This window comes from Mirounga leonina, unplaced genomic scaffold (assembly GCF_011800145.1).
Source record: "Mirounga leonina isolate KUSES-001 unplaced genomic scaffold, KU_Mleo_1.0 Mir_127, whole genome shotgun sequence".
Classification (NCBI taxonomy): domain Eukaryota; kingdom Metazoa; phylum Chordata; class Mammalia; order Carnivora; family Phocidae; genus Mirounga; species Mirounga leonina.
The window spans coordinates 496,630-508,076 of record NW_023270316.1 but is presented as its reverse complement, the minus strand read 5'-3'; the positions used below and the strand labels follow the sequence as shown (position 1 = coordinate 508,076).

At 53.9% G+C, this 11,447-nt stretch overlaps 1 protein-coding gene across 1 annotated transcript in view; it reads left to right on the top strand.

The window, feature by feature from the left end:
• The first annotated feature begins 4,439 nt into the window (after positions 1 to 4,439).
• Positions 4,440 to 11,447, top strand: part of GRK1 (G protein-coupled receptor kinase 1) — a 13,466-nt gene continuing 6,458 nt past the window's right edge. Inside the window, exons 1-4 of the mRNA XM_035002921.1 lie at positions 4,440 to 5,138; positions 6,867 to 6,994; positions 9,107 to 9,264; positions 9,788 to 9,871. Coding sequence (XP_034858812.1) covers positions 4,440 to 5,138; positions 6,867 to 6,994; positions 9,107 to 9,264; positions 9,788 to 9,871 — 1,069 coding nt within the window. The remainder of the gene's footprint in view (positions 5,139 to 6,866; positions 6,995 to 9,106; positions 9,265 to 9,787; positions 9,872 to 11,447) is intronic.

Here is an 11,447-nt window from a genome sequence, read left to right as displayed (position 1 = left end):
ACATGGCAGACTTGAGCAACAGTAACATTAAATATAAATGCTATAAATACACCAATCAAAAAACTGACAGTGGATTTAAAAACATGAGCCAACTATATGCTATCTATAAGAAACTCATCTCAAATAGAATGATCTAGGAAGGTTGAATGGGAAAGAATGGAAAGATATATCATGCAAATACTAATCAAATGAAGCATGTGTGGTTATATTAATATCATATAGACTTCACAGCAGAAAAAATTACAAGAGACATTGTGTAATGATAAAAGGTTAATCCACCAAGAAGATAAAGCAATCCTAAATGTGTATGCACCAAACAACAGAGCTGCAAAATACGTGAAGCAGACTAATAAACTGAAAGTAGAAATAGACAAATCCACAATTTTAGTTACGGGCTTCAACACATCTCTTTCAACAATTGATAGAATAGCTAAATAGAAAATCAGCATGGATATAGAAGAACTCAACAATATTGTCAACCAAGAGGATGCCATTGACATTTGTTGAACACCCCACCCCAGCACAGCAGAATACAATTTCTTTTTAAGTGACCAGGGTAGACCATATCCTGGGCCGTAAAATAAAGCTCAACAAATTTAAGAGAGTCGAGATCATGCAGAGTGTGTCCTCCAGCCACGATACAGTCAAACTAGAAACTAGTAATAGATAACAGGAAAATCTCCAAACATGTGAAAACTAAACCATATATTTAAAATAATTCATGAGTCAAAAGGAAGTCTTGAGGGAAATTAAAAAGAAATACGTATTTGTAGGACTGATGACAAATATATAACATCAAAATTCATGGGACATAGCTAAAGCAGTGTTAAAAGGAGAGTTTATAGTTCTAAGTTTATGCATTCAAAAAGAAAGTCTCAAGTTAATAATCCAAGTTCCCACTTGGAAAACAGAAAAGGGGGTGGGGTAGCAAGTAGAAGGAAGAAATAAAATGAAATTAAAACAGAAATCAATGAAATTAAAAACAGGAAAGCAAAAGGGAAAATCAGTGAAAGAACTGGTTCTTTGAAAAGTCAGTAAAATTGACAAACCTATAGCAAGAGAAAAGACACATAATCACATCAAAAATGAAATATCACTACAGACCCTTCAGACAAAAAAAGGAAATACCACACACAGTTTTGTACATATAAACTCAACAAATCCGGTGAAAGTGGTCTCTTCTCAAAAAACACAACCTGTCCAATTTGAAATCGATACTTTGAAGAGCCCTATAACTATTAAGGAAATTTGAGTTTATAATTTAAAATCTCTCAACAAAAAAATCCTTCAGGCCCTGATGGTTTCACTGGAGAATTCTACCAAACATGTAATGAAGAGCACAAATTGTGCCCTGTATCCTTTGGAAAATAGAAGGGAGCTTCCCAGCTGGTTTATGAGGCCGGTACACCCTTCACCAAAACCAGACAAAGCACAAACAACAGCAACAAAAATTATAGATCAAATCCCTCACAAATATAGCCACAAAAATCCTTAACCACGTATTGGCAAATTGAATCCAACAGTGTATAAAAAGCATTAAACAGGCACCTGGGTGGCACAGTTGGTTGGGCATCTGACTCTTGGTTTTGGCTCAGGTCCTAATCTCATGGTTGTGGGATAGAGCCCCGAGTTGGGCTCTTAAGATTCTCTCTCCCGGGGCGCCTGGGTGGCTCAGTTGGGTAAGTGGCTGCCTTCGGCTCAGGTCATGATCCCGGATTCCTGGGATCGAGCCCCGCGTCGGGCTCCCGGCTCATTGGGGAGTCTGCTTCTCCCTCTCCCTCTGCCTGCCTCTCTGCCTACTTGTGCTCTCTCTCTATCTCTCTGTCAAATAAATAAAATCTTAAAAAAAAAAAATTCTCTCTCCCTCTCCCCCTTGTGCTCTCTCTCTCTTTCTCTCAAATAAATGAATAAATCTTTTCAAAAAAAGAAGCATTAAACACCATGACCGAGAGGGTTATGTTCTAGAGATGGAGAGCAAGTTCAATATTCAAAAATCAGTGTAATACCCTACTTTAACAAGCTAAAGAAGAAAAATCATGTGATCATATCAGCTGATGCAGAAAAAGCACTTGACAAAATTCAAGATCCATTTATGATAAAAGTTCTCAGCAGGCTGGGAATAGACAGAAACTTGATTAAAAGCATTGACGGAATCTCTACAGCCAGCATCCCATCCAGTGGTGAAGGATTGGCTATGTCTACCCCACGACTGAGAACGAGGCATGGATCTCTGCTGTCGCCTCTCTGAGGCAACCTTGTGCTAAACTTCCCAGCTAGTGGAATAAGCAAGAAAAGAAAAGGCATACAGACTAGAAAGGAAGAAACAAAACTCCCCATTTTCAGATGACGGGGTTGTATGTGTAGACAATGCCAAAGACTTCAAAAAACCTAGAACAAGTGAGTTCAGCAAGGCAGAGGACACAAGATTAGTGCCCCCAAATCAGCTATTTCATTTAATAGCAATGAACACATAGATACCAAAATTAAACATACAATACCATCGGCAATTGCTCAAAACAAGAAGGAATATGTAGGTATTAATCCAAGAGAACACTTGTGGACTCGCGTGCTGAAAGCTGCATGTTGGTGAGGACAGCACTGAAGGATCCCAGGAAATGGAGACAGGTTATGTTCATCGGTTGGGAGACTCAGCCACTAAAGATGCCAATTCTCCCCAAGTTGATACACAGGTGTAACTCCTATCGAGATCCAGCAAGATGTTTGTGTAGATACAGACGTTTGTAAAATTTATATAGAAAGGCAAAGGAAGTGTGATATTTTCTTCCGTATTTTGAATAGTTTTAAAAAATGTGTTTTTTGAAAACTATGTTTGAAAAAGAGCAATAAAGTGGACAACTCCATGTACTCGGTTCCAAGGCATGTTACCTGTTGTAGGTCTTACGTACAGTAATGGAGACAGAGTGGTGGGGGTGGAGGGACCGGAACAGCCCAGACCACACCAACCTGCCCACTGTGTCCCCAGGCAGCTCGGGAGACACGCGGTCTCGGCCCCAGCCTGGGCCACTGAAGCAGTCTATTTTGGCAAGATCTCTGGGCGATTGGTGGGGCCGGCACCCCTGGGAAGCGCGGACTGAGGGCACACTGCGGGCAGTGCTGGTGGAGGCTACAGCAAACCCCAGCCTCTGTCCCGTGAACCCTGACGGGTAGGCAGGAAGGGCTTGAGAAGACTGGCTGCTCAGACAGCAGGTTCTCCCTTGGCCTCCCCTGCCTTCTGCCCACACCCACTGCAGAACCTCCCTGCCTCCCAGACACCCTCTTCTCCCAGGAGGAACATGGGGTGGGCTGGTCTTCCCGCCTCTTCTGGCTCCTGCATTCTTATTTCTGTGACCTCTCACTTCCTCCCCTCTTTAAACTATAACCAGCCTCCGTCACTTCCTTTTCTTCCCCACACATTTACTGAGCACCTGCTGTGTACTAGACAGACAAGACCATGTCTGTGTGAATCTGACATTTCTGTTGGTCCTGGCATCCCCAGATGTCCCCCGGGGGGGTCCCCCCAGGGTGTGCCCCAGATGTGTCTCCCCAGGTGGTTCCCCCAGGTGTGTCTCCCCAGGTGTGTGCCCCAGGTGTGTCCCAGGCCTCTTCACTCCCCTCTCACTCCTGTTTCTCTCTGTTTGGGGCCTCAGCCCTGGGTGTAGCTGGGGGTCTCCTGCCTCAGTCCTAACTTAACCTGAAGCTTCTCCAGGCATTTATGCTTTGCTGGCACAGCCCAGGAGAGGGGAGGGAGCCGATGTGGAGCTGATCCCTCGGCAGGTGCTGGGGTTACCTTAGGTCCCCAGTGCGGGCAGGTGACCTGAGGGCAGGCTACTGTCAGTGTCAGGCCAGGTCCCCACATACTAACTAGTCCCCAGCCAGTGGTTTCACCCTCGGACACCCCAGGAAGCTGTTCACTATGCGGTTTTTTCTCTCTGAATTCCTGTTATCAGCTGTTTTTCCTCCCACTTGGAATTTTTTTAAGACAAAAATGAAATATAGTGGGAAAGCCCCCAGCGATCTTTATTAAGTTGGGGTTTCTCCTGGGCCCCTCTGCCTTCTGTTTGGCCTCCCGCTCCTGCAAGGGAGCAAGCAGGTGTCCTGTCTGCCGGGGCTGGGGGCCTGACGGGAGACTTGAGGGAGATGCTTCGGGGTCTGGAGTTTGTCCTTCCCGGTGGGCCCTGAGGAGGAAGCGGCAGGGAGGAGGGGCCGTCTAATCCTCCTGGAAGCAGCTTAGGGGATTGTCTTTTTTTGGCACCTGCTCTGTGACCCTGGGCTGGGATTTGGCCAGAGCTGTGTCAGCTGGTTTCCCTGGGCTCCCGGCGTGGCCTCCAGTCACCCTCGCACCTGCTGGGACGCCTGCTGTCTGGGGAGGGCAGGGGGCACGGGCCTGGGGTGGCAGGTCAGGCCTCTCATGCCTGACGCAGCGGGAGGCCAGCACCAGGATGGATTTCGGTTCCCTGGAGACGGTGGTGGCCAACTCGGCCTTCATTGCCGCCCGGGGCAGCTTCGACGGGAGCAGTGGCCCATCTTCTCGGGACAGGAAGTACCTGGCCAAGCTCAAGTTGCCCCCACTGTCCAAGTGTGAGGGCCTCCGGGAGAGCCTGGACCTGGCGTTCCCGAGTGTGTGCTCAGAGCAGCCCATCGGCAAGCGGCTGTTCCAGCAGTTCCTGGGGGCTGACGAGAGGCACATGCCGGCTCTGGAGCTCTGGAAGGACATCGAGGACTATGACACGGCAGATGATGACCTCCGGCCACAGAAAGCCCGGGCCATCCTGGCCGGGTACCTGGACCCCCAGGCCAAGCTCTTCTGCAGCTTCCTGGACGAGGGGATAGTGGCGAAGGCCCGGGAGGGGCCTGTGGCGAGAGGGGATGGGCTCTTCCAGCCCCTGCTTCAGGCCACCCTCGCGCACCTGAGCCAGGCACCCTTCCAGGAGTACCTGGGCAGTCTGTACTTCCAGAGGTTCCTGCAGTGGAAGTGGCTGGAGGCCCAGCCGACGGGCGAGGACTGGTTCCTAGACTTCAGGGTCCTAGGGAAAGGTGGCTTCGGGGAGGTGTCCGCCTGCCAGATGAAGGCCACCGGCAAGCTGTATGCGTGCAAGAAGCTCAACAAGAAGAGACTCAAGAAAAGGAAGGGGTACCAGGTGGGCAGCCAGCCATTCACGATGGTGGGAGGGCCATCGGGGGCCACGTCCAGCCCCACACGGTGCCCTTCATGGGCTGGCTCCTTGGCCCTGGGGACACCGCCCCCTCCCATTGGGCAGCCTTCTCGTCCTGAGCTGATGATCTGGCCCGCGGGGCATGGAGGGGGCAGTCCACAGCTCTGCGCGCCCCCCGGCCCCCGGCCTGGCTCTGCACACACACGGGGTTTGCCCCTCCTCGGAGGCGGCCTCTGTGTTTGTTGGTGTGGGTGGTACTGCACATCCCACCAGATTTCTTCTTTTTTTTAGAGATTTATTTATTTTTAAAGATTTTATTTGAGAGAGAAAGAGAGGGAGAGCGCACAAGTAGGGGAGTGGGAGAGGGAGAAGCAATCTCCCTGCCAAGCAGGGAGCCCAATGCAGGACTCGATCCCAGGACCCTGAGATCATGACCTGAGCCGAAGGCAGACGCTTCAACAACTGAGCCCCCAGGCGTCCCTAAAGATTTATTTTGGAGAGAGCGCATGCGAGCAGGGGAGGAGGGGCAGAGGGGCAGAGAGTCTTAAGCAGACTCCGCACTGAGCACAGAGCCTGATGCGGGGCTCAATCCCACGACCCTGAGCATGAGCTGAGCCGAAACCAAGACTCGGATGCTCAACCGACTGAGCCATGCAGGGTCCCCTCCTGCCAGCCTGCTTGTGTTTTTACTACTACTGTGAAATCGGGGAGCAGGTGTTAGGGGGACTGTTGGTTCTTTACCCCGGCTCTCTGGAGTTCTCCACGCACTGGCTTGTGCTATGATGGAGGGCACACTGGGAGTCCAGCCAGGCCTGGCAGCATCCGCCTTGTCTTCCCGGGCCAGGGGGGACCAAGGCAGAGCATGTTGCTGCATGGGGTCTGCTGTCCCCAACAGGGGTCAGACTCCCTTGAGGCAGGACAGCAAAAGCTGCTCTGTCATAGGAGTTCCTCTCCCGTCCTGTCCTGCCACACAGCGCAAATGCAGCTTTTGGGGTAAATAGCAGCCACCAAGGGTGTCCACCCCGGGGTTTCTCAATAGTGCTGTCCCCTTGGGGCTGCAGGGGCAAGCAGTGTCCTTCACAGCGGTCCACGTGTCGTCTTAACCCACGGTGTCTTCTGTCCCGAGTTCAGGGTCCTCACTGAACTTATTACTTGGGAAGACCCGAAATCTGCCCCGCAGTGTGGATGCAGAGGGGCCTTCCGGGACACCAAGAATTCCTCCTTCACAAAGGAATTGTACCATCCCTTCCCAAACACAACTCTAAAAAACATGTTAAATGGACAGAAAATGAGCAGATGCTGGTCCCTGGCTATCCGCTGTCCAGGGGCCTGGAGGGAGGATCGGGTCTGGGGTTGCAGTTGGCGAGCTGGTCGGGTGTAAGGAACGGCTGGAAAGAGGGTCAGCTCTGAGCAAGGGATGTGCTGGACCCTCACCTGGTGTTGTGAAGGCTGGTCCGACTCCTGCCTCCTTGCTGGAGGCTCCAGGAAGCCTGGAGTCCTTGGCACACGCACACGTTTGCACGATTGCTTTGGGCTCTGGGGAGGGGACAAGTGAGACCTGTCTGTAAGTTCTTTGCAGTTGATTTATGCAAGCCGTGTCAAGTACCTTTGCAACTCTGTTGCTATTTTCTGGTATTTTCTGGTACTTGCTCTTTTCGGTGACATCACTTTGCTGCTTAACCCTGGGTGATGATTTGACATCTTGCTTTTCAGGGTGCTATGGTAGAGAAGAAGATTCTAGCAAAGGTACACAGCAGGTTTATAGTCTCTCTGGCCTATGCATTTGAAACCAAAACTGACCTCTGTCTGGTGATGACTATCATGAATGGAGGCGACATAAGGTAAATGGGGGAGCTGGGGCTAGGAGGGTTCGAGCAGTCAAGCTTGGTGAGGGGTCTCGGGGGCCCAGGGGGCTGCCCACATGTGCAGAGAACATGGTAACACCAGGGAGAAGCCCTGGGCCCCCATCAACATGCTCCTCTGTCCCCGGGTTGCTGACACTCGAGGTGGTGTGTCCTTAGTCTTACATGAAATGCGGGGCCATGGGGAGGTTGGCCCATGGCTCTCTAGTTGCTGGGGGACCTCCAGTCCCTGGGGACCTGCGGTTGTGTGGCTGCATGGGGGTGGAGGTGCCAGGGGCGTGAGGCGCCAGGGGTGAGTGCTAGCTGGGTGGACAGATGAATGAAGGGTGGGTGGGGGCCCAGTTGGGGGCATTGCATTATGACCTGCTCTTGGGGATGATAGCAGAGCTGGAAACACGACGTGGCCAACTTTGGGAACCATGGCTTTGGTCAGTGGATCCGGTCCCTGGGGAGGTTTGAGGGCCCAGCCCTGGGCTCCTGGGGGACGTCAGACCACTGACTCTCAGTGGGGAAACCCGGGCGGTCAGACCGCTCTCGCCTCTGTGTGCTGGTCTGTAAAACGGGGATAAAGAATAATCCTGGTGTTCTTGGGGCATAGTGAAGAGGACATTAATGTGTGTACGAAACCTGAGAGAGTGTCCTATGTCACACGAGCGGGGCCCCTGCTGTTGGTGTTATGCACAAGCCCTCTGCTGCGTTCTTCCTGCTGGATTCGTCCCCACTGCAGCTCTGTCAGGTGTTTGTTGGCCCCGTTTTCCAGGTGGGAATTCTGAGGCTACATGGAAGAGGAGAGAAGAGGCTAGGAAGTGCACACAACATGACTTAAAGGGAGCAAAGATGATCATGACACTGTCCTATACTACACCATGCCGCAGCGTGCTGAGGTATATTATGGTGTATGTTACTTCGTAGTACTGCACTTGGCCAGACTACGCTGCATCGCCCCGTACCAGACCGTACGCACCATAGCACGGTACGCGGCATGACGTGCCGCTCTGGAGGATGCTAGTAACACGTCCCGTGGGATGACCCGACACGACGCCACACTGTAAGGCTGCGCTGCTCTATGCGATACGCAGCAGCCCCTGCTGTGCTGCTTCTGCTGCACGGAGCCCACACCGTCGCGCGCTCTGCTGCGTTACGCCACGCTCTGCGTGCTGTGCTACTCTGGAGCGCGCTGTCCCTTAGTCCGCACTGGGCCGCAGTGGCCCGTTCCGTATCCCTGCACCCTGTGTGCCGTGTCTCACCAGACCGCCCCACACCGCACTGCCTTGTCCTCTGGACACCGGGTGCGCTGCTTACGTCTGGCACCCTCCGCCACCCCAACCCCGTTGCCCTGCTCTCCTGGGGTGTCTTGCCCTACACGCCTCGGACTACGCTGAACTGCGTCTGCTGCACCACACGGTACTATAGTAAAAACGTAATACCAAAGCCGTTTATCTCGTCATCACGGCTGATCTGAGGTCTTCTCTCCTGCTTTCTTGGCCCGCCTCTTGCCGCCTGGTCTCTGGTATAAATAGTCGGTTTCTTTTACTCAGTAGGTGTTACTTTTCTGTAGAATGTAATAGTGGGAAAGATGAGAAAGCACAGTCCCAGGGCAGGAGGGAAGCTGGAAGGAAACCACGGCGGGCCCACCCAGGAGTCCGTGTGCTCGGAGCCAGTGTGCTTCCCCGGACACCATGTTGACTGCTTGTGGTGGGGGTGACTCGGGCCGCTTGCCCGGGCTTCCTTCCTCGCCCTCTGCCCTGCCTCCTTTGGCTGGCGATGCTGAAATGGCTTCAGGGTCCATTTCCTAGCCGGTGCAGGCAAGGGTCAGGGAGGTGGGGAGCGCAGTGTGCTCTTCCCTCCTGCTCCTCTCCTAACGGTTGTGGTGGAGGGTCTGTGAGGGCACATACACCAGCTGCCAGGGGCTCTTGGTACTGCTGCAGGCCTTCCCGCTGATGCCGAGGCCCCACAACGACCAGACTCTCCGCCAGTACAGCATGGGGTCCTGAGGCCCTCACTGTTCCCTGAGATTTTACTTCCCATGGACCCGTGGGCACCCTGCTCACTGTGCCAGAGAAGCATGGCCTCTGTGTGGTCTGGCCCCAGGTACCACATCTACAACGTGAATGAGCAGAACCCTGGCTTCCAGGAGCCCCGCGCTGTCTTCTACACGGCCCAGATCGTCAGCGGCCTGGAGCACCTGCATCAGAGGGGTATTGTCTACCGAGACCTCAAGCCTGAGAACGTACTTCTGGACGACGACGGTGAGGTGGCCTCCCCTCTCAGGTGCCCCTCACCCAGTCTCCCCCACTCCCCATTTCTCCTCCTCCCAGCCTCCCCTCCTGGCTTCCTCCTGCCCAGACTCCCCTGGCCAGGCTCTCCTCCGTGGCCCGGGGGATCTTCGGTAGGAGGATAGGCTGGTTCCTCTTTCTGCCTTTTGAGGGATTCTCATCAGAAGGTAGCCGAGATCTAGGTTTTCTTTATGTCCCTTGGACACCCTCCCTTTGTCACTGAGTCATGCAAATGTGGGGCATTCTTGAAACGTTTTTGGGTGGATTGTGCCTCCATTCACAGTGGTGGGTGCTGCTGGGGCCCCTCTGTCCCTCTGCAGTCTGGCTGGGAGGGCAGAGGCCTCAGGGCCCTGGGGTGGGCGTGTGCTGCACGTGCGTGTTCGTGGGCACGTGTGTGTGTGTGCAGAGGCTGCCTTTGGCTCCTGCAGGCTCAGGGAACACCAGGTGCCTTTGTTCTGTGGGGCCGCGTGTGACCTCAGCCCATGTTTGTTTTCAGGCAATATCCGAATTTCTGACCTTGGGCTGGCTGTGGAGCTGAAGGACGGGCAGACCAAGACCAAGGGCTATGCGGGCACCCCAGGTTAGCACCTGAGATCAAGGGTGGGGGCAGCCTCTTTTGCAGGGGGCAGGGAGCGAGGCCATAGGGGTCCTTGGGGGTCCCCATCCCTCATAGCAAGTAGTAGAACCACTGGGTGTGGCCAGTGGATGTGCCTGGCAGCTGACACCCACTGGCAGGGGTGATCCCTCCCACCTTTTGGTTCTGGAGTCCACCGCCTCTGTGATGGGAGCCTCTGCCTTCCGTGGCTTCCTGGACATTGGCAGAGTGTGTTTGTCCGGAGTGCCCAGCCCTGTTGGTTGGAACCCCGAGGATCTGCAGTGGATCACCAGCTGTACCCTCAGCTGTACTAACACCGCCCCGAAGGTGGGCAGCCTGGGAGCTGTGAGGGCTACCCGGCCCCCACCGGCATGTGGCCAGGGCCTTTGCTGTTCAGGGGAGTCCAGGGTGGGCTGTGGGGCAGGTGGGGGTGGCCCTGCAGGAGGGGAGCTGCCCGTGTCCAGTATGTGTGCGTGTGTGGGTGCGTGCACACGTGTGTCTGTGTGTGCATGTGTGTGTGCATGCACAACATGTTCTGCTGCCCCCCTCCTCCACTCAGCCCAGGCAGGGAGGGAAGAAGCCCTGCAGACAACAGAGGGGACCCTCCAGAGTTGGGGTGGACACAGCAGGCAGCCCGGCCTGCAGGGGGAGCTCAGTGCCGCAATGCTGCCTCTGGTCCGCGGGCACCTGGGGGTCAGTCCCCTGCCCCTCCATGTTCTGGAAGGTCCAGGGATTCTCAGCAAATCCTTCCCTGGGTTGATTTGGCTTTGAGGAGAAACTGCTGCCACTGGGATTTGGGGCCACTTGGACCTTGTTTTGTGTCCCCGGATCCTCCTGTCCTGTGCTCTGGGCCCTTTTTGGGTTTGTCCCTGCGGCTCTGTCCTCATCTGTGGCTACATTTAGGGAAGGTCCTTCCTATCTGAGTTTTCCAGATCCTTGTCCAGAATCTATGAAGTTCCTGCTCTGAGTGCGACCATGTGAGTGGAAACAGTCCTCACACATTTTAGGGTGATTCAAATCATTAGGAGAAAGCCCCAGAGAATTAAGGCACCACAGGCTGGATTCCAAGTAGTCCGACTCTGAGTGTGAGGGCCCTGTCGGCCGCCAGAGGGCCCCCCAGGTTTTGCTGTGGCCACTGCCTTTCTCTGAGCAGAGGAAGCAGAGGACGCATCTTTTGAGCATTTGGGGTCAGGTGCAGGGTGTGACCTGCAAAGAGACGCAGCAGATGGGAACGTTAGGATATAGGTTGGGGTGCGGCGTACTGTGTCCCTCTCCCTGGCCTCTCTGCACCCTGCCTGCTGGAGCCCCTGGAGCCAAGCCCCTGCACACAGTCAGTGAGCCACGATCAGGCACAGAGGGGCTGTGAGTTTCCAGCCCGGACATGGGGCTGGGGCCACATGAGGAGGAATTAATAACTAGACTGAGGAGTGTTCACTCACTCATTCACCCGCTCACTCATCTGCTCACTCACTCACTCACCCACTTATCTGCTCACTCACTCATTCACTCACCTGCTCACTCACCTGCTCACTCACTCATTCACCTGCTCACTCACCTGCTC